At 41.3% G+C, this 27,475-nt stretch overlaps 1 protein-coding gene across 1 annotated transcript; it reads right to left on the reverse strand.

Annotated features, from left to right (window-relative positions):
- Positions 1-702: 702 nt before the first annotated feature.
- pkd1l2a (polycystic kidney disease 1 like 2a) lies at positions 703-26,777 on the reverse strand. The gene is given in 41 exon segments (XM_030048562.1): positions 703-1,116; positions 1,798-1,929; positions 2,016-2,117; positions 2,221-2,431; positions 4,222-4,382; positions 4,484-4,611; positions 4,701-4,834; positions 5,190-5,520; positions 6,063-6,248; positions 6,325-6,465; positions 6,556-6,652; positions 6,746-7,218; positions 7,747-7,963; positions 8,076-8,302; positions 11,255-11,454; positions 11,590-11,736; positions 12,506-12,684; positions 12,830-12,931; positions 13,801-14,076; positions 14,111-14,310; positions 14,477-14,702; positions 14,834-14,962; positions 15,777-15,897; positions 15,998-16,122; positions 16,221-16,367; positions 16,582-16,719; positions 16,845-17,024; positions 17,538-17,680; positions 18,289-18,516; positions 19,136-19,277; positions 19,385-19,496; positions 19,726-19,924; positions 20,984-21,131; positions 21,386-21,513; positions 21,619-22,029; positions 22,119-22,348; positions 22,923-23,070; positions 23,382-23,492; positions 25,225-25,419; positions 25,529-25,687; positions 26,456-26,777. Coding segments are annotated over 41 exon segments (7,557 nt in total). The 3' UTR covers positions 703-945.
- Positions 26,778-27,475: the final 698 nt, after the last annotated feature.

Consider the following 27,475-nt stretch of genomic DNA (forward strand, 5'->3'; position numbering starts at 1 on the left):
ATCTTAGAGGAACAGGCCATGGAAGAGAACAGGTGCCCCAAATATTAAAAGTATTTCAGAAATTTAGCTCATGACACCTGCTGAAAGCCGAGCATTTAATTTGGGGGATCCAGAGTGACCCTCCTTCATGACTGCTTCCAGATGGGTGCTACATTCACCGCTGACAAGGTGACTGTGCAGGGTCACCGTCACCTTGTTTCTCTCCCATTTGGAGGACAGTGAGGGTCGAGGCTGTGACCAGGCCACAGGAGGATGTTGTAAAGTGTAAACATGCAGGGTGAAGTTGTTGTTGCCCTCAGGGTCAGACTGGGAGTCACTGTGGTGCTGGTGATAGAGAGGTCAAGGGTCAGAGCTTTTTTTGGGACAGCTGAAGATAATATGGAGGGAGGTGGATATTTCTGAGTGGCCACAGTAAAGAAATAGCAGGAGTGTAAGAAAAGAAACATTTTCAAATTTTTCATTGTGCACCTCAACTGCATAATCATGCATCCCTCATAGTGCAGAGCAGAAACACAAACAAATGTGCAGCTGTAACACCTTTGGAGCTCACTGCAGCAAAATCACAACTGCTCCTCATCTGTGGTTTCAGCTGTCAGAGTGACTTTGATGTACATAGTGTATTCCAGCTGCAGGCTCAGTGAATTGCTTTGCTACTGAAAAAAAAAAAAACAACAAAAACAAACAAAAAACAGAATGCTCAGCCACAGCAAAGATCAATTTATTTGCTCAATAAAATGTTCCAGGTTCTCATACAGTGACAGTATTGTATTGGAGTAGAGAAAAATGCAAATTAAGACTTACATAAAGGCCAGTACAGGATCACAAAACAATAACCTCAAGGTATGAATAAATTAAGCGAGGCATTAGAAGCAAAAAAAAAAAAAAAAAAAGTGAAGCAAAGGCCTTACAGTGTGTCTCTGTTCTATTTAAGTGTGCTGGGAAATATCAGTTCTCATGAATACTCCCAGAAGAAATCATTGAGAGTCCTTTATTCGTAGCAGACGAAACCGCCGTGTCCTCAGTTAGACCGCTGCTGCCAGGTTTCTTACATTTGAGCCCAAACAAACTGCAGAGTTTCATCAGCATCAGGTCCACAATCTCCTCTTCTTCTGATGGCTGCAGAACAGCAGAGAGAAAATATACATATAACTCACTTACTACAAGACTTGGTAGAGGTGTGAACTTGCCCATGGCTTGCAGGTTCAGAGACTAAACATTTAACCACAAGCACGCACTCTGTAATTCCCATTTTTGATAATCTCGCCACCTCTTGCTCACATGCTGATTCATAATTTCTTCATATTATCGTCTGTGGTTATCAACTGAACCAGATCAACTGTTCATACCAGCTGTTCATGTCTGTCCACTAGCATAGCGACACACCTCCGGTGTTAACCTATCATCTTGCAACTGTTTTTTTTTTTTTTAGATATGCTTCTCTCTGTGCTTTCGGCTGTGATCAGGCTGCTGTTATGTCTGCTCCTCCTCCTCCTCCTCCTCCTCCACGTCATTGCCTTGTTTATGCACATTCATGTTTCATCAGAAGTTATCATCAGCCACCATCACCACCGGTGTCTGAGCTCCGCAGGGGGGAACTGATTATGCTGCTGCTGCTAATGCTCCTTGATCAAAACATATCCTTGTCTAAGCACCAAAGACTTTCTAGATCAAGACTTAATTACCATTCATCTGTTATAATAAACAATTATCTTTACTTCATTCACTTTGTCTCTCCTGATTAAAGTAGATATCAAACTCAGCACCACTGACTTTTCAGACCCAGTGTGGATGAAATACCTTGTGATGTATCTGCTCTTGGCTGAATGCCACCAGGATAACGGAGATGAAGAGGTTCAGCACCACAAAGGTCATGAACACAATGCAGGAGCCAATAAGAAATGCACCAAACACTGGATTATAATTCAGAACCTGCGAGATTGGAGGAAAGGGTTCAGTAAATAACTAACACTCAGCAGTCAGAATTTGTTGCCGTGCCATGTAATCGTGTCACCAACCTCTTCATAGTTAAAAATGCCCAACTGCAAGCTGACCATGGTCTGAGCAGCATCCAGCAAAGTCCGATATGAGTACAGCTTCCAGCCATACATCAGATTAGACTGAAAAAATACAGTGAATCTATGTGAATATCCACATTTTGTAACAAACAGCAACGATTCAGTAGGAGTGGGATTCCACTTGTGACTTTGGGAAGCCTCTTACAGCAATGGAGTAGGCCAGGAACATGATGGTCATGACGATCAGGAAGCCTGAGATATCAGTCCAGGCCCGCTGCAGCGTGGCTGTGATCATGTGCAGCTTCGGGTTCAGTCTCAGCAGGTGCCACAGTTTGACCGTCGCCAGCAACACCAAGAAGGCAATCAGATAACCCAGCACTGCATCAGCCTTGGCCGTCTCATGGAAACTGGCATACCTGGATGTCAGGAAAAAATACTGTATTGTTTAACAAGAGACTCTTACCTTAAGGAACCATGCCAATGATTCTGCATGTTTTCTACAAAATGTACATATTTAACATCTCTGCTAATCTCTTCCAAAAGCAAGCAGTCGTATATTAGAACTCCAACATTATTTTTCCTCCCTTTTATCCAGCCAGTGGTTTCCATTCATTCCACTATGATATGAAAATGAACTTTCAGAGACTTCAAACTTTCTTCACGCCGGTATTCCATCACCGTAATAATTATTTTTCTTAAAAGCAGCAGCACTGTTGTGTTTTCATGAGTTCTGTGGTTTATGAATGGCGACTACTTTGTTAGCCGCATACGCAGAACATTATAAGGTGGGTGTTTCAACCAAGACTTCAAATTTGAAGTCTTGGCCTCAGTGGCTCATCATGTAGAGCCGATACGATGCAAAAGTAAAGCTAGGCCACAGCAGCCTGGTTTTGAATCCAGCCCAGACCTTTTGCTGCATGTCATCCTGTCTCTCTGCCCTGTCTTTCCTGTCTCTTTTCCACTGTGACTGTCTAATAAAGCAGAAATGCCCCAAAAAAAAATCATACTTGAAAACGGAGGAATTTTGATTATATGCTGTGAAATCTGCAGTACTCCCACATGATTTGCAAAATGTTTTCTTGCAATGTAAAATGTGGTGAAATTGTAGTAAATGAGCCAAACATCCAAAAAATCACTCGTAGGGTCTTTAAACAATTCAACCACATTTCAAGGACTCCACCGACAATCTTTTATTCACATCACGAACAGGCTATTGATAATTATAGACGAGCAGAATGTCCACATGCTGACAGCATAAAATCTTTTTTTTTGGATGCCAAGCCTTTTGCATCCAGATGATATGCAGAATACAGAATGAAGACTGAGGATACAATAGTTAGCCGAATCATGTTTTCCAGTTATCAGAGGTCAAACTTAGTTCAAACATATTCCCAGTTTAAACATCCATGTCTAAAGGCAGATGGTGCAGTCAGTTAAAATTAGGCTTTTCTCTTGGAGGTTGATGGCGTTAGGGACAATTATGTGAGGCGCATTAAAAAGCGATTTAGCAGTTTAGCCTATTCATTTGTCAGATAAGCCTAATCAGAACAATATTTAGACAACTTCCACATGGTCTAATGTGTCTTCGCAAAACAGCTGCATTCAGTAACTACTAGTTATAGATAAAAGCTGTTTACAATGTTTGCTTTCATAACCAAATTATAATATGTCTGTTTTGCTAATTGCAGAAGTCCAAAACTCTGCTGATATTTCCTTCGCTAAGCATGGAAAGACAGACGCATAAGATGAAAGCAGCAGCACTGCAATTTACTAGGTTGAGATCTTCAGGCTAAAAATAACTATAGGTGGCTAAAGATGTGCCTATTTCTAAAGTCAAAGGACCCACTTAGATAGCCTTAGATTCACATATTGTTAATTTAAAAATTCTATTTTACTTTCCAGGGGGCAAAAATTAAGCATTTAATCCCCTAAGCAGATGCTCTTGTCATTTCATATGTACTGTATAATCCACCAATGAAAAGAAATAGTGTCTTATTTTTGTGCCAATGGTTTCCTTGTTCTGGTAATAATTAATTAAGTTCTACACAGGAGGTATAAACTGTGGTTGGTATTATTTCAAATAGACAAACATTTGACATATTCTCAATCAGCCAAAGTCCTCTGAGCTCGCCAATACTGCCTGTGATATGTCAATGAGCATTAGTGTTCATTAGGACAGAATCACAAAGGCACTGTTCTCACTCACTGGTCTTTGTTGTTCTGGTAGTAGGCCATGTCCCGATTCCCCAGATAAGTCCTCTTAATGAAGACGGACAGTGCGCTCCAGCTGAGAATGATGATAGCCAGCTCTAGAAGGTTCCACTTACTTTTGAAATAAGCCCATCTCTGCTGTTTCATCAGCTTTCCCTGTCAGATGAGAGGAGTCTGTGTGAGATGGAGTATCTGGGGCCGCTTATTTACTGTGACCATTATTATAGCGGTAAACTGAAGGTATAAGAAATGTATACCTGAACAAACATGTAATAGATGATGAAGAGGAAATAGATGGCTTCAGATGCCATGACAAATATGTGAAGGCCGCCAGGAGACTGATAAAGACGCACACTTTGAAGCTCACTAAGGAACTGGAAAGCCCCTGGAAAAATAAGAATACTGTAGACCACAAGGTGTGTTTATGGTTGCAGTTTCTGTGCAGCTCTCATGGTTGAACACAGACTTACTCACCTATGGCTGTGGTTTCTAGCATGAGTGTGACAATGCAGAAGAGGTTGACGTTGGCATTGTATACCGTGAACTCAACAAAGATTGCTTGGGTATACGCATCAAACCAGGTGTTGTCAAATAGGTACTGAAGAGTTCTGTGCAAAACATAGATAAACGTCATGTATTTTCAATAAATAAAAATCTTTAAAACCAAGTGTGCCAAATCTCTCTCAATGGAATGAAAAGACAAACCCTGAATCAACATTACTGAAAGGGAGACACAGACTGTGGAGACATGGTGTCAGGAATACAGGCACAATGTTGTTGTTTATAGCAGTCAAGTACAATGAAGAGAAGCTAATTTAGATAGCTCAAATAAACAATTACTGAGTCTGCAAGTCAGTAAGCGAGTAATTCTCCAAAGAAAGAATGTGAAATGTGTTGGAATGGATTTACACATGATGCTGTCTGTTTATTTCAACAGTCTCCATGGCGATTAAAAGCCCTCACCTGCTGGAGTTTTGTAAATCTGGTCCCAGGTCCACCACAAAACCCCCTCCTCTGTACAGCATCACACTGCCCCAGATGGGGTAGGCCTTAAGTTTAGCCTGGGACTGGTACTTCCAAGGGCTGTGGGGGCTCTGTGAAGAATTATCATCCAGAGGGAGGCCCCAACCTGGGCTATATGAGCCCATGTCCTCCACCTCCCATGAGTAGGGAGAATGACAGTCAGGCACAAACTCTTGCATGGTCGGGGCAACGCGGCAGGAGTTCTTCTGCACCCTCACCTGGCGAAGACGGGCATTTCCCACCAGCTTGGAGTTCCCATCTGTGATGAAACCTGTTGTAGATATCCAGGTAATAGAAAGATATACATTTAAAGAGAAGATAAATCTAAAACGCGAATGATCCTGTCTCTAAGCACTCCTTCTGTTTGTTACTTTATGGACAGGTAAGTAAGAGGAGAAGTCTATCAGTGAGAATAGCAGACAGCTCCTTTCTTCTTACTTGCAACAATCTTTGTTAGTACAAAAATAAAGCATATGTCCAAGGAATCAAATGATGGTTCTGTCGCTGAAAGAACATTTCTCAGAGAAAGCCTTTATTATACGTGTCTCATGTCAGGGAACCATGGAGACTACCAGACCTTAGAGGCAGGGCAGAGAGAGGGTCTCCTACAGACGAGCATGTAAGAGCTGAATGAGAAACAATGGCCATTAAGCGTCTGGTGGTAAATGGATGGGGTTCTTGTGACTATTTCCAGAATGTCCAAACCTAAACTACCAGGGTTTATTTTCCCATTTTTTTTTCTATTTGTAGATCAAGATGTGCAAATGTTAAACATCGGCTAATAGTAGTGGACAGCAACACAACATAACTTACCTGGGTACTCTCCGAAAAGATTGCTCAGCAGCGTGGTGTTTGCCCAGTTGAACACGTCTGTAATACTCATACTGTCAGCGATGCCTCTGCTGAAGCTCTGCCTTATGTGTTGTGTCAGGAAGAAAGCATTGGGATCCCTCTGACCATATGCCACCAGCAGCAGCATCCACATAAATCCTGCATAGGCTGCATCGCAAGCAAATATCTTACAATCTGTTACACCGCCTCCCATCTCGCTGTACGTCCAAGTAGTTTGTCTTACCAAGAATCTCCCTAATGAGAGCAAAGACCTTCTGCTCTTTAATTATGTTGTTCCTCATCCTCTCTATGTCAGTGGGCGGCGGTGGCTGATAAAAACTGCATGTGCTGTCCCTTCTGGCTGCCCGCACTGTATCGGGATCATCTGTGAGCAGAATTTTATACATTTGAGTTGGGTTGTTACACACACAACAATGGAAGTGAGACTGGAAACTGAAAAATGTGGTAATGCTACCTGGGTTTCTGAACGTATCATCTATCTGAGGCTCTCCGTACTCCTCCTGATCGACTTTCTTCAAAATGAGGGCAAAGAATGCAGCAAAACCAAGAACCTGCAACAGGAAATTTGCAGGTTTTAACACCAGACTTACCGTAATGACACAGCAAGACGCCCACTGTGAGAGGTATTTCCTGATCTTCCTTACCTTCAGAGGTTGGGTAATAAAGAGACTCTCAAAAAAGGAGACAACCATGGAGATAAGCCAGCTTATAGAGCGGTCTTTCCCGTAGGTCAGCCCATACATCATGGTGAAGTATCCAGAAACGCCGCTCGTTGCAATCACCAGCGTCCAGCCCACAAAAATAAACCACCAGGGTAGCCCGCCCTGACAGCACTTTTTGTTACCGTCCCCATTGATGCTCTCTGTGGGACTGGGGCTGTGAGCCAGCTGGTCTCCTCCCAGGCTGGACGAAGACAGGTGGTGCTCCAGGAGGCCCTTCATTCCCTGGACTTGCTGCATCGCTCGGTTGTAGCTGTCCGGGTTGGGGAAGCGAGAAGGTCCCAGCAAACCCAACTCCTTCTCCACGTGACGTAGCTGTCTGTACAGATACTGGCTGTTGTTGTTCCTCTTCTGAACCCCATCCATCGTCTTTTCAGGACTCCCCCACACGCTGTTTTCTGTCCAGCAGGAAAAGCAATATTCTTCCATCAACAGATCAAATCCATTTTATCAATGCGTCATCAAAGAAAACATCAGAAAATTGAATCAGTGGTTCTCAATCTGGGTGTCGGGGGTCCCTCAGGGAGTTGTGAGATTATTTGGGGGGTTTAGAAGGTGATTTACATGATAGGAAAATAAAAACACTTTTGCTTTACAAATTTATTATCATGTCTATTTCCATTACTTTTTTGTATTTTTTTCTTTTTTCCTCATAAAATAATAAAGTTTTCAGCCTCTAGTCCTACTATTTAGTAGAATTAAATGACCTGAACAGGGAATATCAGGCTTTTGTTGAACTGATCACCACTCTGCATCATGAATGCCTGTGAAATGGGTTGCAAGTAGGCATCATTTCATTATAATTCGTCAAAAGCCAAAGAAGGTTGAGAAACACCAAGTAAAATAAACCCTAGTCACCCACAGAAGCATGAAGCATGTTATATTTTGCAACCACAGGATATCAGTGAAGGAATCAAGGAATTTACCTTGTAGACTGACTGCACCTAAAGTGAGGATCATTGAACGTTCCCTCTTGGATGCGTCAGTGTAAAACTCTCCGCCTGTTTGGTTCTGCTGTCTGATGATGTCCTCCACCAGAGAAAGCAGAGTGTTGATATCAGCCTGCTGACCAGGCCTGAGCTCCAGATGGGGCAGAGGACTTTTCATGGCCTTTGAGAGTGACTGGGCAATTCTCTTTATGTCCTAATAGAAAGATAAAGACACGCCATCTCGTGAAGTGCTTCAGACACACAGAATGGAGTGGTTCTAAGTGATAAGGGTAGTTGTGACTTGGACGAAATACAAGATAGAGTACTTTGATCACAGTGTCTGGTGTGATGTCCTTGAGCTCCTTTTGTGGGGAAGAAGTCTGTGAGGGAGACACTCGACCAGTCTTCCCCTGCTTAGAAGTGTCCGGTTTGCTGGCCTTCTCTCGAGGACGAGTGTTTCTGAAGATGCTCACAATGAGGAGGTTAATCGGAAACATGATGACTGAGCTTTGAATTCCTATCATAACCTGTTGCCAGGTGAACTCGATATGACCTGCAATGTAAAGCAAACAAGGTGGTAATGGTGGTGGTGAGGTGGAGGTAATTTACAATGAATTTAACATTTGGGTCCTGTGTATTCTTGCCCTATTAGGAGTTAAAACTCAACACCACTGTTTACAAATCATATTCCATTATTAATGCAATTGAAAGCCATGTTGTGCTGAGTCATTGCTGCAGTGTCTCTGGAATGCTACTTGAAAATGTATGGAGTATTTATTTTGAGATCTACATAGAGTACTAAACACTAAAGGAAATTTTCCAGATTTGACTTCTTCATGACATCAGAGGGAGGATCAAGTCTTACTGTACTGGTATTGAGTTTCAAGTAAACTGAGCAGGTCTCCTCTTTAAAGTTCCCCTCCAGTCAATTGTCAAGCCCCTAAAAAGCCACTAAAAGTAATCTGTGTTCATCAATATTACATAGTTTTTCCATGAAAAAACATCCCTTACTGCCTTAAATGTAACTTTAAGTCTTGCCTTAATTAAAAATGCTTTTATCTATAAATATGCAAATAGTCCCTGCACCAGAGCTCTGTTCACAGACCACCAAAGTCCCATGCTGTGAAGTCATGAAAACTGTGCTGTATTTGATAATCTATCCATGAAAAAAATGTTTTCAGTGACTCCCTTAGTTACATGAATATTTTTCATGTAAAGCAGCCAGACACGGCGCCCCGCACACGCTTATCACGCACTGCGCGTAGGGCACCAAGTGCCTGGGGGGGCACCAAAAAAAAAAAAAAACAAGCTCGTGAAAAATCATCATAATAATAGTAATCATAATAATGATATATTTAAAATTGTGTAAAGTGTGTAAAACATGTTAATAGATACAAGCAATACAAAAATAACATAGGCTTATTTGCTCGAGAAAAACATGAATCTCCTGTGCGGCCCTCTCCCCAGTCCACCTTTGGTGCCCCCCTCCCCCATCCCCTAGTGGTTTGCTCCATTACGCTTCAATCGCAAGTTTGGCAGACCTTTATTTTTGGACATGTCATCGAAAAGGCAACAAGAGTCGGGGGCGGAAAAGAGGAAAAGAAAGAAACAATGAGATGATGCTCGCGCGTCACTTGCAGGTAAGACAATAACAAATGTTAATTTTGTTACTTTTAGCCCTAGTATGCATGTCTATGCTCGTGCCAGATAATACTACCATCAACAACCTTTGTAACGTTAGCTCCCACTAGCCATGTTCAGATGTAAGTGTTACGTTTCAAATAATTGATGCTGGGCTAGCTAGTTATTTTTAGTTGTGTATATGGATATGTATCTGGAGTTGAGATGTCTGTATTTGGCGTTTGTTATGTTCTATGAACCAACGAGTATGTGATTGTGTAGTGAAAAACAAAAATAATGAGTTGATGAATGGAAAACGGGTCTTGGTAACCTGAACTTTGATGTGATATGCCAAATTAGACAGGTGATTGATTATCAGCCCTCTTACACCGGCGATGTCTGCGCCGACAGGATTCGGCATGCCGACGTTACATAACGGTGTCTCCGTGACTGTTTAAGATATTCAGAAACTTAAAAAAAAAAACATCTGAAACCGGAGCTTTGCGCCTATATAGAGTGCCATTACGGTAGCATGTAGGACTACTGACACTTCGACCGTCCAATCACAGAAGATTCCCAGTTTGTAATGTGAGCTTGGCACTACCGTAAATCCTGAACCAATTGTGCTATCGAAAAAATTACGACGGTTTCCAAAAGCAGAGAGCTGGAGCTTTCCGATGGAGTGCGGATACACCAGTCATTACGGTGACCGACTGGCCGGCAGCTCACACAACATTTTCGTGAGGTTCATAGGCCAAGAGCGACATCTGCTGGTGAAACTGTAATTTGAAAAAATCAATATTAAAGTTGTGTAGATTTCCCCTCTTCATATTCATAGTTTTCAAACTATGTACAGAATTTTTATATTGTGCCCCATTAATCCTTGTCTATAAAGGTAAAATAATAAATTTTTCATGTACCAGTGTTTTAAATATAGGCCTACATAATACTATAATTAATTTTGAAATATTTTTGTACCATGGTTCAAAACTGTATTTCACTGTAGAATCCCTGAGTATTTTGTCTTGTATTTGTGATTACAGGCTCAATGCTTCGATATGTGCAAGGAGGAACACAAAGCCAAGTGGAAGATCCAGATGATCAACCATCTACAAGCAGACATCAACCATCCACAAGCAGACGTCAATCACCAACCAGTTCCTTATTCAAGGATACTTAGTACTGTTTTTACAGTTTTGACAGATCTTTATTTAATAGTGGTGTCATTTATTTTTTATTTTAAATTATTTTATTTTATTTATTTATTCAAGTGTTTGGTGCCATATTTAGTTAGTGTTTAGTCAGTGTGTTATAAAAAAAATATTATTATTATTTATCTCTTATTTTTTCCAACAGTTTTTGAAACATAAATGTTGAAAAGTTATTTTGTAAAATAAAGAGAAACGCAATGACAAATACTGAATTATTGTTCATTTCTGGCGGCGGCGGCGGCGGCGTGGGGGGGGCACCACAAAGCATTTGTGCTTAGGGCACCCAAATGGCTAGCGCCGGCCCTGAAAGCAGCCATTCTGAGTTGGTGTTGTTTCCTGAAAACAAAACGTGAACAGCAGCCCAGCATGAGCCCCATGACTGGTAGAGTTGGTGCTACCGATATGCAAAGCAACATCCTGTTAGTTGATGGGACTGGCTGTGGGATTTGTGACGTGCCAAATCTAGCTCGCCTAAGTACGTCTGAATCTCAGATTTTAGGGGCGTGCACGGACACGTCCACCTTCGGTAGAGGAGTGTGAAAACATCTCTCTAGTGACAAACTTTGCAAAGATACAAGTTAGTATAGTCAAAGTCGTTTTAGCGGACATAAACAAAAGAAAAACACATTTTTAAATGGAAGGGGACTTGAAATGATTTGTTTGCTGTCACATACCCAGGTCCATGGTCTGCTCAGAGGGGTCCGTAGGGATGCCCCAAAACATGATGCTGGTCAGCATGGTGCACAGCAGCAGAGAGAAGCAGCAGGACACTCGCTGCACACGGGTGAAAGTGCTGCAGGGAGGTCGACTAATGACAGAGAACCAGATGTGGCCATCACGGAAATCCTTTGCTGTCTTCATGAAGAACAGATTACTAGAAAGTACACAAAGAGAGGTAAAGGGAGTAAAAAAAGTAGGAATTCCATGAAATAAGCAAATGAGAAAAACACAGAACTGAGTCAAATTTCTTAGTGATTTCTCTTTATGAGACCCAAGGCTGCTCTCTTACCTGAATCTTTTCAAATCCATCTCTGTGGCAACTGGGAAAACCTTGTCAAGAGTGCATTCTCCCATATCTATGGCTAGCCAGGAGTTACACAGAAAGTGCCATTTCTGTCCAGTCTCCAGATCCTGCACCATGACTTTGTTGATATACCTACATGAAAACTTGAGTTAATTTTTTCCATTCTTGCAGTAATAATGAAAAATCCCAACCTTAAAGCAATACTTTACCCAAAACTACGTATTCTGTTGTAATAAAATTTATCAGCAACTTCAACAATCAGCAGCAAAAAGAGTGTGAAAACATCCCCTCCAAATTCTTAATTATAGTCTCAGTCAGTGTAACAGGTGAAATGTGATTCATATGCTTTTTGCTTCTGTTTGTCATTCAACTCCATGCTACCAGACGTGGCTGCAGTTTGTAGAACCATCATTCTCCTTGAGGCATGTGATTAAAACCTGTTTTGTCGGATATTCAAGACAACTGAGGGGCGTGTAAATGATACAAAATATATATGTACAGTACAGGCCAAAAGTTTGGACACACCTTCTCATTCAATGCGTTTTCTTTATTTTCGTGACTATTTACATTGTAGATTCTCACTGAAGGAATCAAAACTATGAATGAACACATGTGGAGTTATGTACTTAACAAAAAAAGGTGAAATAACTGAAAACATGTTTTATATTCTAGTTTCTTCAAAATAGCCACCCTTTGCTCTGATTACTGCTTTGCACACTCTTGGCATTCTCTCATTCTCTCGTAAATAGTCATGAAAATAAAGAAAACGCATTGAATGAGAAGGTGTGTCCAAACTTTTGGCCTGTACTGTATATATGTATGTTGGGGGTTAAGTATTCTTTTGACTCAGATTTAGTTATCTTTAGTGGTGCATCAAAGTGTCCCGCGGCTCTCCTTGTACCATGCGGGGTGCACTCCTGAGTTGTCGTGCCACATCCTGATGCTCTGCAGCTCTCCCAGGGAAAAGGGTGTGGTGAGCAGGAACATATCCACCCCACCCCTCTCAAACACAGGCTTCTCGGGGTCTGTCAGGTGGTGTGGCTCACTCTCTCCCTCTGTACCCATCAGAATTACTGTCACCTAAAACAAGACATCAGGACTGCAGGTGAGACAAGGAGGCTGGAAGTGTCCAGCCTAGTTAGTATGTGTTAAGATAAGACCACTATAGTTTCTGTGGGTTTCTCTAAGTTTGCAGAAAACTTGCACTGAACCAGAAACCACTGACCTGAGAGGAGGTGGACGCTCCACGCCGATGCCCTGTGCTAATATTCAACATATAGCGATACTCAGCCAAGGGGTCATTATCTTCAAGCACAGTTATCTTGACCTATGAGTGAAATCAAGTACATGGCATTCAAGGGCAATATTTACAATGATGTACTCAAGAAACTGTATGTAATGCAATACTACTTAATTTATCAAAGAGATTTATGAGAGGCTGTGTAGGACTCTATAGATATTGGCACATAAATAGAGTAGATGAAATACCTCTATTATGTCTATGTATGTAATTACACACGTGTTTACACACATTTGTCACTTTTAAAGTAGCACTGGGATACAGAACAACAAAGACTGTATTGAAACACACTGGAAATACTACATTATCCACAGTATATATGGCTGCATAGATAAACAATGAAACAAATTGTTTTGTCATACAGTATTTCTGCTGCAAAAAGAATATTTTGAAAAAACAAAGGGGTGAGAATAAAGCCTCTTATCTACCTTAATTTACAACTGATTGCTCCTTAAATATTGTAAGTGGCTAGACGCTGGTACAGGACAAGGTTATGAGGCTTTTATGTAACCTTCTTGGTTCCCCCATAATTAACAATCTGATAGCAACCTCTGTTCAGGCTTGTGCTGTTCTGCCTGCACCTCCTCATGCAAACCACACAATGTCACTTGGCAAGATTTATGCTGGAGTTCTCCTAATGAAGTCTGGAGCTAAAATGAATGAAAACTAATGGGAAAAAGCACCAGCAGAGCAGTGTCAAGGCCGCCACTGATCTCCTTTATCCATTATGCAATATGCAAGTGTTTCACATTTTCATGTGAATATTCTGCAGCCTTTGTGTGAGTGTAGGCATTGAGTGCATGCACTTTATGTGTGAGTGTTTCATATGGGTCTATCATAGATATAAAACCCACTGTGCATCATGTGGTGACACTCTCACACTCACTGAGGCTTACCTTAGCCGAGTCCTGGATGTCTTTCCTGCGTGCCCACACAACCACCAGGAGATAAGCGACAAAGATGGCGCCCACAAAACACACCACCACGGGATTGTTGGTGAAAGTGGCGAAAAGTTCAGCGGTGCGCGACACATCCACCAGGTTGGGCATGACAAACAGAGAGCTCCCAAAGAAAGTCAAGTGGTTACAGAGGCACTGAGTGACCAGTGGTGTGGTGAGCGGGCCAACCTGGAGGGAAAAAAGCAGCCGGTTACGCTTTACAGCTCACTTCATCTCAGAGACATGCAGCCGTGTGTTGATGCTGCACTTTGCTCACCCTGCAGCCATCTTCACTCCAAGAAGACTCAGTTTCATTCCAGTATTTGCACTGGGCGGCGATGGAAGTGACAGACACTGTAGCGTTGACAGTTTTGACCCCTGCTTCCACAATGGGCTTCACAACAAGATAGTGCACACCAACGTCTCCTGTTCTATCTTTGGGACCCAGCACCCAGGTGTGTTGCTCCTCTGTATCACAATGACAGAATTAATGACTGTATCAAACCTCTCTCTCTCTCTCTCTCTCTCTCTCTCTCTCTCACTCTCTCTTTAACACACTCACACACATTCACATGTTTCAATGTGACTTTCAACCATATGAATGCTTAATAAGCAAGTTTGGCTGTTTTAATACCTTCTCTGGCATTCTCTAGAGGAAACTGAGTCTGGGCTACGTAATTCTCATCAGTGGGATAATCCTTATATCCTAACAACAGCTTGAGAGGAATGTCTTCTGAGGGCTCCATTTTCAGCACCAGTGTTACATCAGGTGAGGGAACATCAATTATTAATGTGCTGAAATTGCCCAAGTCCAGGACAGTGTTGTTCTCCTGACCCACGTCAAGTCTTGGTAGGAGAATCTGAAAACCCCAGAAAATGCATTATTGCGCATAGAATTACCACAAATCTCCCAAAATTGTATTTTATTTTATTATTATTATTATTATTTTATTTAGAGTTGTGGATTAATCTTGCAGACAGTGATTATTACCTCAATCTCATCAGGCAGGTTTTCAACAGGAATGACTGTGCCGTTCATTCTGGTTAGAGAAACGGATCCCACAGCGCTCGTGATGTTTTCCTCGCTCCAAGAATATGGATTCTTCTCAAAACTCATCATCTGTAACAAGCGATAAGAAGCAAGTTAGGCACCAAGACAAAGAGCTTTCTGAGCACAAGCTGTTCTCCTTCAATTAAAAAAAAAAAAAAAAAAAAAAAAAAAAGCCAAGATATGTCACAGGTGCTACATCAGACTGTGCTGGTCAGATGTGAAAAACCTTAGGGACTGATGCGACTCACCACTGTGTTGTGGAATATTCAAAAGTACACAGACTGGTGCAAGGGATGGTGCTACAATATTTGTTTGTTCATCAAAGTGTTGCAATATCACAGCCACAGCTTACATTTTGATGAAAGCTTGTGTTAGCTCCCGATTCTTTTGTTGAAAGCCCAGGAACAGACCGGAGTCAGTCTTCAATTTTCTGATGCAATATTTATTATGGTCACATATAAAGCAAGGCAGCGCTGGTCTCAGAGTGACAGAGCTCCCGCAGGATCTCGGTCAGGAAAGAGCCCCGATATCAGGAAATGATACACATTTATGTTCTTGGGCTGGGCCTGCCCCGTACATAGGTTAGACTTTTAGACGCAACCGAGAATAATTGGCCAATTACCCGCGGTACTGAGGATGGCTTGTGCCGAAAAGATACTAACCACAAGGTAATTAATAACTGATATAACAATATGGAAAATGACTGACACAAAGTAGAAGTGCAGTATGGGCACTAGGAACGCTCAAAAGCAGCCTGTACATACCAATATTCAGGTTACATAAGTGTATTTAGATCTTTTTTTGCTTGTAGGTGTTTAAGATTTTTTTTTTATTTTTCCCCATATCATTGCAATATCATTCCCTCCTATGTGCACACACTTACTCTCACATCCACCGGCTCCTCTGGGGACAGGACACTGGCAGGCAGCGTAGGGAAGGAAAATCTGGAGGAGGTGTTCTTCTCAACATTTATAGTCTGCATCTGCACATTTTCTGGAGACACTCTGCCGAAGGAAGAAGCAAAATAAACAGACACAGAGGGTTTTAGCGAGACTCGGTTTACAGTGCACAGCCTGCAACATCACAGTCTGAAACACCACTCACCTGTTGACATACACACTGATCTGACCAGTGCTGATGATGGCAGGGTCTCCGTTGGGCTTTTTCCCATTCAGCAGTGCACTCTGAACATCATTCATTCCAGTCAGAAGAAGATCGGACACTTTTTTCTGAGGGAAGAAACACGTGGCATGCTGTTCAGTGAGGTGAGGACTAAAGAAAAACAGAATAATAGTGATGACAGTTTCAGAGAGCATTGCTTCCTTACACTTGATGAAACATTCAAGATATTACTGGCTGCTTCAATGATTGGTGTAGCAGATTCCACCACTTCCTCCTCATCCTCACCATCCTGGTTAACGCTGATGGAGTTGAGGGAAGAACTGAGGTTGGCCAGCAACATACTAGCTTCTTCCTGGAGATCAGATGCAGCAAACAAGATTATGACTGATACTTTTTTCCCAGTCTTCAACATATCAGCTGGACATGTCTCAAATATTCATGAAGAGACCAAAATACCCTTTGAATAACTTTTGAGGTTATTTGAAGTTAAAACAGTTTTAAATGAAATCTCTCCATGTCCTTTAGTATGTGTGCATTTGTGCTAATCTAATGTGGGTCTGCTGTACTTGAGCAGAGGCACTGAGCTCATCTGATTGCTGGGTGAGTCCTGCCACCGCTCTGGCCGTCACTTGCACCTCCTGAGTCGTGTTGCTGGGCGACTCCAGCAGAACTGTGCTCATTGTGGTCAGCATCTGCTCTCTTAGCTAAAGAAAAAAAGAACATCACAAACACCATATGGCTTTTGACACAAACGTCACAATAATCTGTTTGCCTAAATATCATTACAGCTTCTACATTCTCAGCCCCACCACCGACAGGCCTCCATTACCTTTGTCCTCGCATCCTTCTGCTCTTCATCAGTCTCCATATTCAGCATATCAGACACAGAGGTGAATATCTGTCCCACTGCTTCTGCAGAGAGCAGACCCTGCTGCTCTAACTGAGCCACAGTATCCTCCACCGCCGACTGGAGAGCCTCCACTGAGGCACTGGAGTTGCTTTTCCTGACCTTAGGGAGGATAAACAAAAAGACAGTCTGAATGATCCTGAGATCCTGTTTTCTTGATGTTGATTTCGTTGAATAATCAGTCAAAGAATTACAAGGAATATTTCACAGAATTACTTTTAAATTAAACCTGTACTCCCTCCCAATAATAGTAATAATAAAAAAACAGGGAACCCACTCCAACCCATTAGGTAACCTGACCAATGGATGGAAAATGATATGTACACATAGCCTACACAGCTGAAGGTGGACGAATATGTATCATATCAGAGGGTGAATAAACCTACTTCAGCAATGTTTATGTAAATATAAACACATGCATAAACATGAACATGGGTATGTATATATACATATATCGACAAGAGCATATATATGTACATGTATGTGCATATGTAAAAAAGATGCTATTATCTGTATTAACAGGTCCATATCCATATATTTAATTCATATCAACTATTGTTGATTTCTAGGGCAAATTCTTTTTCTAAGACGTATAATTGCTGGCAGACAACCAACCTGAGTGCCAATAGTTGTGGTGGTCTTCTTCTTGTCGTTTTTCACAGTCACCACAACAGATAAACTGTAATTGTTGTTCTTATCTCCAAGAGGGAGGAAGACGGACTTTATCTCATGTGCATTACTGCAACGCAGATGTTTACCTGGGACACAAGCGAGGCAGGTAGATAAAACAGTTGTTATCGCTTGTCACTTTTTTGCATAAGGGTTGGAAAACAGCAGCCGAAGCACCAATCTCGTTTTAGAGCACAAAATCAAATCAAATGATTCATTTGACATGTGCATTTCCTGGCCTTTGGCAGATGCTCTTATCCAGAGTGGTTCGCAATATGTGCAACAGTAGAGTACATTTAAATCCCTGTGTTTCCCAGGTTTAGAGGCAAACAACAATAATGAAATGAAAAATGAAAGAACTAAAGCAATGGGCCTCAGAGTATGAGAGAGTTTTTTTTTTCTGGGATATTACACAGCAAGCGGCCCAATAATTGAAAAGTGCAATGCGCAGAAATATGAGCGAAAAATGAGGTGACCTCCTAAATGACCTCAATACCATTTTAAGTTCAATTTGTTGAAGATGGGACAATCTTCACTCTCCTCGGCTACTATTAAAAAAACAAAAAAATCAATCTGTCATTTGCTTATAACACCAAGAAGCCTGACCTCAACCTTCAACCTTCACCTGTGCCCCGCTCCTGCTTGTGTTATTTTTTCAGATTTTGTCTACTGTAAATGAAATGCACAACAGGCTCACCACTATCTGTTCTGAAGCAGTAAAGGCAGCCGCTGGAGCAGAAGGAGCTTGGTTTGCAGGAAATGTTGAAAGTGTCTAGAACTGTTCCAGATGATGGAGAGATGCTGCACGAAGGGGGTCCGGGGGGAGCAGGCCGCCCAGGAGTCACCTGGGAGGCTGCAGCCGCTTCAGTGGGCAATTCGACTGGTATCGGAAGAGTGTACCTCGCAAAGCCTGGCTCCTTTTTGCCTGCAGAAAATATATATGCATTTTTTTTTCTTTAGCCATAGGGATACAACATTTTAAAGGGGAAAAAGTCAAGAGAAGAATAAGAATAAGAATAATTTGCCATCAATGGACAACAGCCAGGATTAATTTTCAGGTTCAGGTACTCAACCCAATTAAGATTTTCTTGTAAGCACATTTGGTTTTGTTTTCATTCAAAATGTATCTTTTACGAGACCTCCATGAGCTCTAATGAACATGATTAATGCATTTCACAATGCATGCAGGAATGCAGGAATAGACCTTTTTCACAGCAGCCAGTTTGACATGAATAGCCGAGTCTTTCCAGTGAGCCATCATGCACAACACCAGAACTGTGGCTCTATTAGACCAAACATCTGTAACACCTTTATCATTATTGCTATTTCATGACAAAATATCTGCCGAGGAAAAGGTCCATTAAGCTCTATTGCATGTTCCCAACAGCATGTCTTTAACGCTTGTGGCACCGTGAGCTGAAAGTTAAAGAGAATTCATTGCCGCAATTCAAATGAGGATCTACAGTCATTTGGCCATGTGTGCAAATAATGATTAAACTGTTTAATAATCATAGGGATATTGTTTAATATGTGAGAGAACACACCATAAGCAATCACGCTGATGTTAAGTGATGCATCCTTTGCGCCTGTTAGATGCCGGCTATGCACTGTGTATTCAGTGTTCCCATCCTGCCTCTCAATAAGTGGCTTCCTCCCTGCTTTGGTATAACAGTCTTTGAGGATGCCCTGTAGAGAAAAAGCACCAGTTAACACACTTTTTGTAGTTATTTGATATTGATCCAGGGTTGGTATCCTGGAGTTTAAAGTCCATTAAAGTGAAGATTCAGACTCACCGTCAAAGGTTTGGGGTCCTCAATGTACCAAACTACATCTGGGCAAGTTTTCACACAGGTCAGTCTGAACTTTACATGGCTGTTCACATTTATAGAGGTGCAATCATCACAGCTGCAAAAAGGAATGCAAATTTAAATGATACATAAAGCCATAATCTAATCCAGAAATCATACTTCTTTAGCTGGTAAATTTAATTCTTTCTCTTTGGCTAACTTAGTGTCTAACTTGAATGGAGGTGTCTTATGAATTGCAGGATGTTGTTATCCATCCCCTTTCAAGCGATTACATCAGCTGTCAACATGCAGGATGTATGGCTTTGGTCTCAGAGGCACCGTTTTACCTGATGGTGACGTCTGTGAATTCCTTTGGAGTCACGGCAATGCACTGAGAGGCTGAAGAGAGCTCAGCCCATTTCCTAAACCAAGTTTCTCTCCTCGCTGTTAAAGTATATTTGGAAACCTCAGGCAGGTTAGGAAGGCAGTCTTTGTCAATAACATGAGTTTTGTCCCTTGTTGTGTCGTTGCATTTGCAGTTTCCCTCTGTAATGAATAAAAAGAGTGAAAATGATCAAATAGAGAAACAATAGTAATGATGATGTGATACAATGATATGCATCAAATCATGATTACAGGATCAGCATTGATTATTCTAAATAAAATACATCAGTACGAATCTTGGAATAATACTCCACAATTGTAAATAACTCCAATATTATTGTTTTAATCCTTCGACAGAGTGCTGCAGGGGAACTATTTCTCCTCCACATAATCTCTTGGCGTGCCAGCCATAATGTGTGGAAAACAAGGCCAGTGCTGCATCTGGGTGCTTCAGCGTTAGATGGTGTGCACTTACAACAACCGAACCAGCAGGATGCCTCCATTATTGCCTTTTATTCCAGTCAAACCCTTTTAAATTGCATTTTGTGGATGTGTGCATGCTGGAGCCTTTTAAAAATATGATTAGAATTTAATTTTTGAAATGTCTTGATTTCTTGCAGAAATATGTGAAAAAGGTGATGAGTAAATTAGCAATAAATGACCTGGAATATAGTAATAATAATAATAATAATAATAATAATAATGATGAATTAAAAATTTGTTCAAAAAGTACAAAAAATTACAAGAAAATTAAAAGAAAAAATCAGTAAGAGTATGAGCACAATACATTTTAAATCATATCATGAGAAAGAAATTCCCCCAAAGCAGGAAAAATAGCAAGAAATAAAGTGAATTTTGTTCAGCGGGTGAAATCAAACCTTTAAAAAAAGAAAAAAAAAAAAGAAAAAGCAGTATTGAACCTCACATTTTGATATTAAATGCACTCAAAAACATAAACAATGGAACAAAATGCTCCATATATTCGTATATATTTTGGCTTATGATGGGGTGAAAGAGTTGTCCTGACCTCCTGAGGTATTAGTTAGGTTTAGGGTTAGTTCTATTCTTTTGAGAGCTGAGTGACATTCACCACATCAGCACAACATGAGGTGCTCTCTCTTTTGAAACTGCATAGTCTGCCTTTAACTACTGGTTAGTTATAAAGCAAAGATACAACACAACTAATGCAATGCAGTCCAAATGAATTGTTTTGCTACCTACCACATTTCCATTCAAATGAGATCCCTTTGCTGGGTAAGGATCCCATGCCGGTTTCCTCCAGTGCGACACTCTGAGTGTAGTCAACCAAAGTGTCTGGAGTAGCAGTGATTTTCAGGTCGTAAGAGCCAGGAACTCCCATATTGTCTGTCTGGAGTTGAAAAAAAGTCAGTATACACCAGTTGGAGTTTGATCTCAGTCATGCTGAAATGTTTTAACTGAAATAAACAGATATCTGTGTATACCAATATATGTACAATTAAGTCCCGTCTATACAATAACCTCACGTATGGGGAAACATTACTCCATTACTGTCTCCTGCTAAGCATATTCATCAAGCTCTTTGGACAAATGCTAAATGACATTATGTCATGTAATATAATATCATGATGACTTCCCACATACTGTGTTTCCACTGTCCTCTGGTGAAAAGCCAGAATAATTCTGGCAGGCGTGCAGTATTTTCTCGAGGTCTATGTCCACTTCAAGGGCAGAGAAGATGTTCACGGCCCGTAGTTTCACAGCTAAGGGTCCTTTACCAAAATAGTTTGCATTTAATTTTATTCAATGCATGTCACGTTTACCATCAGTGATATTATTTTTGGTTTACTATGGTGTGGTCTAAGAATTGGTTGTACCTTCAATTGGACTGGAGAATGTATAAGCTTGTAAGCTGCCATTCAGCATGTCTCTGGTCTCGGAGAGCGTGTTGTTGCCTCCAGACAGAGAGAAGAAGAGCTGCACAGGTGCACCCCGCTCCAGAGACACGCCGATGATGAGATCTGGAGAGTCTGGACACTCGTCTTCCTCTGCTATCACTGACGCCTGCAGGCCTTCGACAGGCTCCAGCAGACACAGCTGCAACTCTGTGGACACTCCGGGGGTTGTGACCCCGTTAGACGCATGCAGACTCAGATTGTGGCAGCCGGGTCCAAGCTGCTGCACCGCTTTGGCACTCACTGTGATATTATGAGGGGTGAGGCCTCTTTCCACAGAGATATTTGCAACCAAATGGTGTACACTTTGGATTCTGTAGCTCACATTTGTACCTATGTGGCAGCAAAAAAGGAACCAAATTATTCAAGAGATTGCTCAGAAATGACAGAAGTTTATTTCTCCACATTTTTAGTCTGCTCACCTGCATCTACCGCAACCTGGATTTGAAAAGGTCTGCCATAAAGGGCCTTGCATTTGGCGCCATCTGTTGACATGTTCCTACTGTAGCACTTGACCACACCAAACTCTCCAATGCGCTCCTGAATGGTTATGGCTTTCTGAGCTGTGACATGCCACTCACTGGTGGTGCACTCCACTCCCACCGTGAAAATACCTGGACGGCTGAATTTGTGTATCACACTGCTCTCCAACCTGGCAGACAGGTAAGGTTCAGGTTTAAACAGCAGTCATCACGTAATGGAAAATATGATAGATATGGTCCCATCCAACCTCTGTGCATCTGTGCATGAGTGTGCCCTTTTAAATACTCTCCAATAGGTAGTTTCAGTCAATCTTCAGGATGTAGTGTCCCACAGAGATATACATAAGGAGATATTTTGGTTTGTATTTAGCACTGAATGCTTGTGAAAGGTGTCTAAATGCAGCCTTTAAAAAAAAAAAAAAAAAAAAAAAACTAATATTCCATTTCCCTTTATTTTACTTTACTTTATTTTATTTTGCTTATCACCTTTTCCCCATGTTTTTTTTTGTTTCTTTCCACCTTTTGAATTTGTGCAGGTTTCAAATGATCCCTCATATATTTTATGCAATCAAACAAATTCTAGTGAATTAAATGAAAGTGCTATTAAACCATTCCTCATTTTGCTGAGGACCCTGTGGTAGAAACTCAAGGCTCCCCCCTGCTTTGAAAACCATTGATATCACTTATAAATAATCTCTGATAAATAGTAGACCCTGGTTAAATGTTTTGGGGAGTGCTGCTCACTCTTCTGGACTGTATGAATCAATGATGTGGCCATCTCCAGCGTTCAGCGTGCAGGTGAGGTTTCCCTGAAAGGGATGAAGGAGCCACTTGACCGCGATGGTGACATTGTCAAAAACGGCAGCCAGCTTATTCATCAACAAGTGGAGTCCTGAGAGAAAGAGAAATTCATGTGAAAATGACCATTTCTTGCTCTAACATTCAGTTCAGGTCTTCTCTGGAAGGATATGTTTTTGTGGATGAGTGCGTCGCTAAAATGATGCACCCTGGATTGAAAACCTAATGACCCTGGGTGTGTACCTGAGCTGTGTATGCATATTAACAAGCCATTATTACACTGATAAGCTGTATTTTACATCCTGCTCGAGCTAATGATGATGCCCTGTTTCTGAGACAGTAAAAAGAGCTGCATGGTAGAGGAAGAGGATGGAGGGAGGAAGCACAGCAAAGTGTGCATCTGACCGTCTTTGCAGTGGTACTCCACAGACAGGTAACTCCCCAGCCCAGGACAGGGTTCACCAAAGGAGCTCACATCCGCCGCAGCCTGGCACGCTTGAAGTCCGTGGCAGTTGCCTGGAGCGACCCACAAATAACATGCTGATGTTTTGCACGGGTTTGATCAAAAGGTACATTTCTCTTTTCAAGCCTATTGGTTGCTATGACCTTGTTAAACACGTTCTTTTCAAACATAATAACGTCCTTTATGTCTTCATTTCCATCACAATTAATTAATAAATGAAGGTTACACTCCTGCACACCACCAAAAACCCAAAATTTTATTTATGAAACGTTTCAGTGCTTTGACCTTCCTTGGGTATCAGAAAGCTTTGCAGCAAAAGCATTTGATAGTACAAGCCAGGATAGACGAGACCACTTTTCCTTTAATAGTTATCGACAAGGCTGTTCTTCCCCACAGAGATGGCAACCTGCACTTACTGCTTAATTCATCATTAAGACCCTTAATGATGGGTCTTAATGAGAAATTATTCCTTAATGTAAAATTATAGTTCATGTCCACCTTCCTATCCCTAAACGTGGCACTGCAATTTAGAGCTAATCATTTGTAGATCTTCTTTCATGCTCCCATTTTATTTCTTTATATATACACTCTGAGGTCAATGTGTCCAGTAGTTTATGATATTTTTTGTATCTCTTACTTTATATTGCCAAGGTATTTTACAGCATTGATTCTGTATGTACTGATTGTACTGAACCTACTGATTTCTTTATGTAACTTATTGATTTATGTACTTACTTCATGTGATCAGTTTTGTAACTTTTCTATAAAATATTACTCATATTTTTCAGATTTTTCTACTTGATATTATTCTATCAAATGTTGTTGTTTTTTTGCTTATATATATATATATATATATATATATATATATATGGGCACTTCCTTTTTTCTTTTTTTCTTCCTTTTTCCTCTTTTTCCCTCAGGTTTGTCTTTTAGGCTGCTTTAAAAGTATGACCTTATTAGCCTCATCATGCATGATCCATATGGTACATATACAAGATTGTTTCATGTGGACTTCACTGTTGATTGATTGATTGATGGAGGGTCAATGTGCCAAAACATTGCATGAATAAAAAGTGATAGTACAGATGGTATGCAGGAGTGTAAACCTTTATTTTCACATTTCTGCCATTCTCCCAGCACCTGTGGCTTCATTGTCGTCCCAATCAATTGAAATGATCTCACTAATCCACTAATGAGAGGTATTACCAATATCTCATTTAACAATACAAGTTAAAAAAAAAACCAAAAAAAAAAAACATTAGCCAAAGGGAAATACCAACTAATTGCTTGGTAAGCCAAAGAGCCCCTCCACCATAACTAATCCTGGAGTGACATGAATGTGAGGGTTAATTTAGCCACAATCCAACTATTCAGTTCCTACGAATGGATTTAGCTCATGTCTTTTCTCTCAGTGTAATCCTTGTGTCCACAGTCATGGGACAGTCATGTTTTTTTGTGTTTGACACAAAGCTCATTATTTAGATAGCTGCTAAATAGCTGGCTTTTTGTCAGAGTGGCTTCTTTTACTAACCAAACATATGTTCCTATGTAATTAAAACTCAAAATAAACGAACAGATGTATAATAACATATCTATTTAAATAAGCCCACACCCATTTGCCAGGTTGCAACTGATGTAAATGACTCATTAGAGGAGTAACTAGATCTATAAAGTACTTTTTGTATTTTTTTTTTCACAATGCCCACAATTATATTTCCATAATCTAAAAAGTATTAATTTTATATTTAACAGTTACATTGATGAAGAGAGCTTTTGATACTGTACCTGTTACTGAATCTACAACATCTATCCAGGTACACTCCTCCTGGAGTGCAGATGATGTAGGTGAGGGTGTAAGTGCGGATCGGCAGTAGTGAACTGTCTTACGGCCATAGAAGCTGTCCTCTATCTCGATCACTTGACCAGAGCCACACTGCAGAGTCGCATTTTGGCCGTCACAAGCAATGGATTTCCCAGAATCTGAAGCAGAAGCAGATGCACAACATTTTGTGAAAAAGAAGACAAACAAAAGATAAAATCAGCAAACACAAAAAAAAGTATAATTTTGGAGTGATTTAGAAATGCATACCAAACTGGCATATGAAGTTCATCTCCTGGCTACAGTTTCCTGTGGCCTCCCACTGGAAGCCTGAGTGTCTCAGCACATGTCCGCAGGCTGCTTGTGCATCTGGGCTGTTCACCCAGTTATTATAGCTGACATCTGAGCCATCCAGCCAGGAGAGAGAACCTGAGAACAGACAGTACACAGTGATAACAATAATAATTCCCTCAATGTTGAGCCATTAATGACACTTCTGTTTTCTGCTCTCATATGGAAACAATGTGATAAAGAACATGCTATCACTACAGCGGTCACTCTTTGAGATTTTCTCCTGAGGGTCAGCGAATGCTTCGGGTGCAACTGAAGGACTGAAGAAGAAGAAAAAGAAGAAAAAGCAGAAACCCAAGTGAATGAGTCATTAATTCTAACTCTTTGCAAAGGGAAATAAAGGTGCATTTGTAAATCAGCTGTCTTGACAGCAAGCCTATTGAAAGGCCCGAGTGATAAATATCTCTCATCATGCCTGCTGCAGGACTGAGATACCCAAATGGGCCTGCCTTCTAACAATAGTCAGTAAACAAACACATTACAAATCTCTGCGAGGGACATCGAAGCTGCCTAATGAGAAAGCTGCTGCTGAGACAGTAATCTCTAAATTCCAGAAAGGTATCAATCACGTTTGTATTTTTTTAATACAATAATCATAGATCACACCGAGTTTTAAATTTTGGTCTTGAACACATGCTACAAACCACACAACACAAATTGAAAGGGCTTGCTGCAGTTCATTTTTAAACCTAAATCTATTTAATAGCACTTGCAGCACATTAACTTATTCCTCTTGGTGCCTGTACCCATGCCATGCCCATCAGATGCACATCAAGTCACAAAGAATCTGTTTAAAGTGTCTGGAAGTTGTAAAATGGTGACTCCTTGGTCCGGATGCAGCCTTACCCTCGGTGGCGGCAGAGTCCAGTGTGAGGTTTGGGGCAGCGGGTGCCAGCCCGAGCCACCAGTCCCTCCCCGGCTCCAGGTGCTTCTGAAGGAACTGCTGTGTCTCATCGTTCAGGATGAAGGCTAGGTGTCCTCCTCCCCGCTCACACCACCCCTGGGCACTGAGGAAGGAGCGCTGCAGACCTACAAACTCAAAGCAGGAGTCATCGAAGCCCTCCTGGTACTCTGGGCAGGACAGAGCCTCCGTCTCGTCCTCAGCATAACAAGTCCAGCCGAGTGACAGGAAAGTCAGAATCAGCATGGGGAAGGCGGCGCTGTCCATCTCTGTCTTGTACACTGTGACAGTCTCCCTCGCAACATCATGTCTTTAAAGGGCACTGACGTCAGCAACCCTGACACTAATCAGCCTTTTAGGGCAACTTTTGACATTAGATGGCCCTCTGGATGGCAGCCTGCCATTGTGTTGTCTACATAATTCTTGTGCACAAACAAAGCTCGGGCCTGTTTTTAATGGGGGCTCGAGCCCATTGTCAACAGCCTCTAATTGCCTGTCCCTCCTCCGCAAATGCAGCCCTCCACAGCCTGCAGGGAGAGATAAGCTTTTCATTTGGACTCATCTCTACCTTAAAGACGCCAATCAGACCTTTAAAAGTTAAAAGAACTTTCTGTTTGAAACCAGAGGCTTCACGTATTCCAATAGCCTGTTGTTGCTGCGGCTGAAAAATAGCCTTGTCATTGTGAGGCGCTGTGGGCCATGTGTGCTCCTGTAGATGTGTGCAATCAGTGTAGCTGAGTATAGTTTGATCACTACCAATGCATCTCACATCACAAGTTACTTTGCCAATTACTTAGAGCCCACAGCCCTTCGTCTGCACTTGATAAATCGACAAACTTAGTTTCTCAATTTAATAGCTCACAAATATTCATTATGGGCAAATTTAACCTGTAAACTGGCTGGCGGATGCAACAGATCTCTTGAGGGATAATTCATAATCACATAATTATGGATAAAACTAGGCC

This window comes from Myripristis murdjan, chromosome 3, assembly GCF_902150065.1.
Source record: "Myripristis murdjan chromosome 3, fMyrMur1.1, whole genome shotgun sequence".
NCBI classification, from domain to species: domain Eukaryota; kingdom Metazoa; phylum Chordata; class Actinopteri; order Holocentriformes; family Holocentridae; genus Myripristis; species Myripristis murdjan.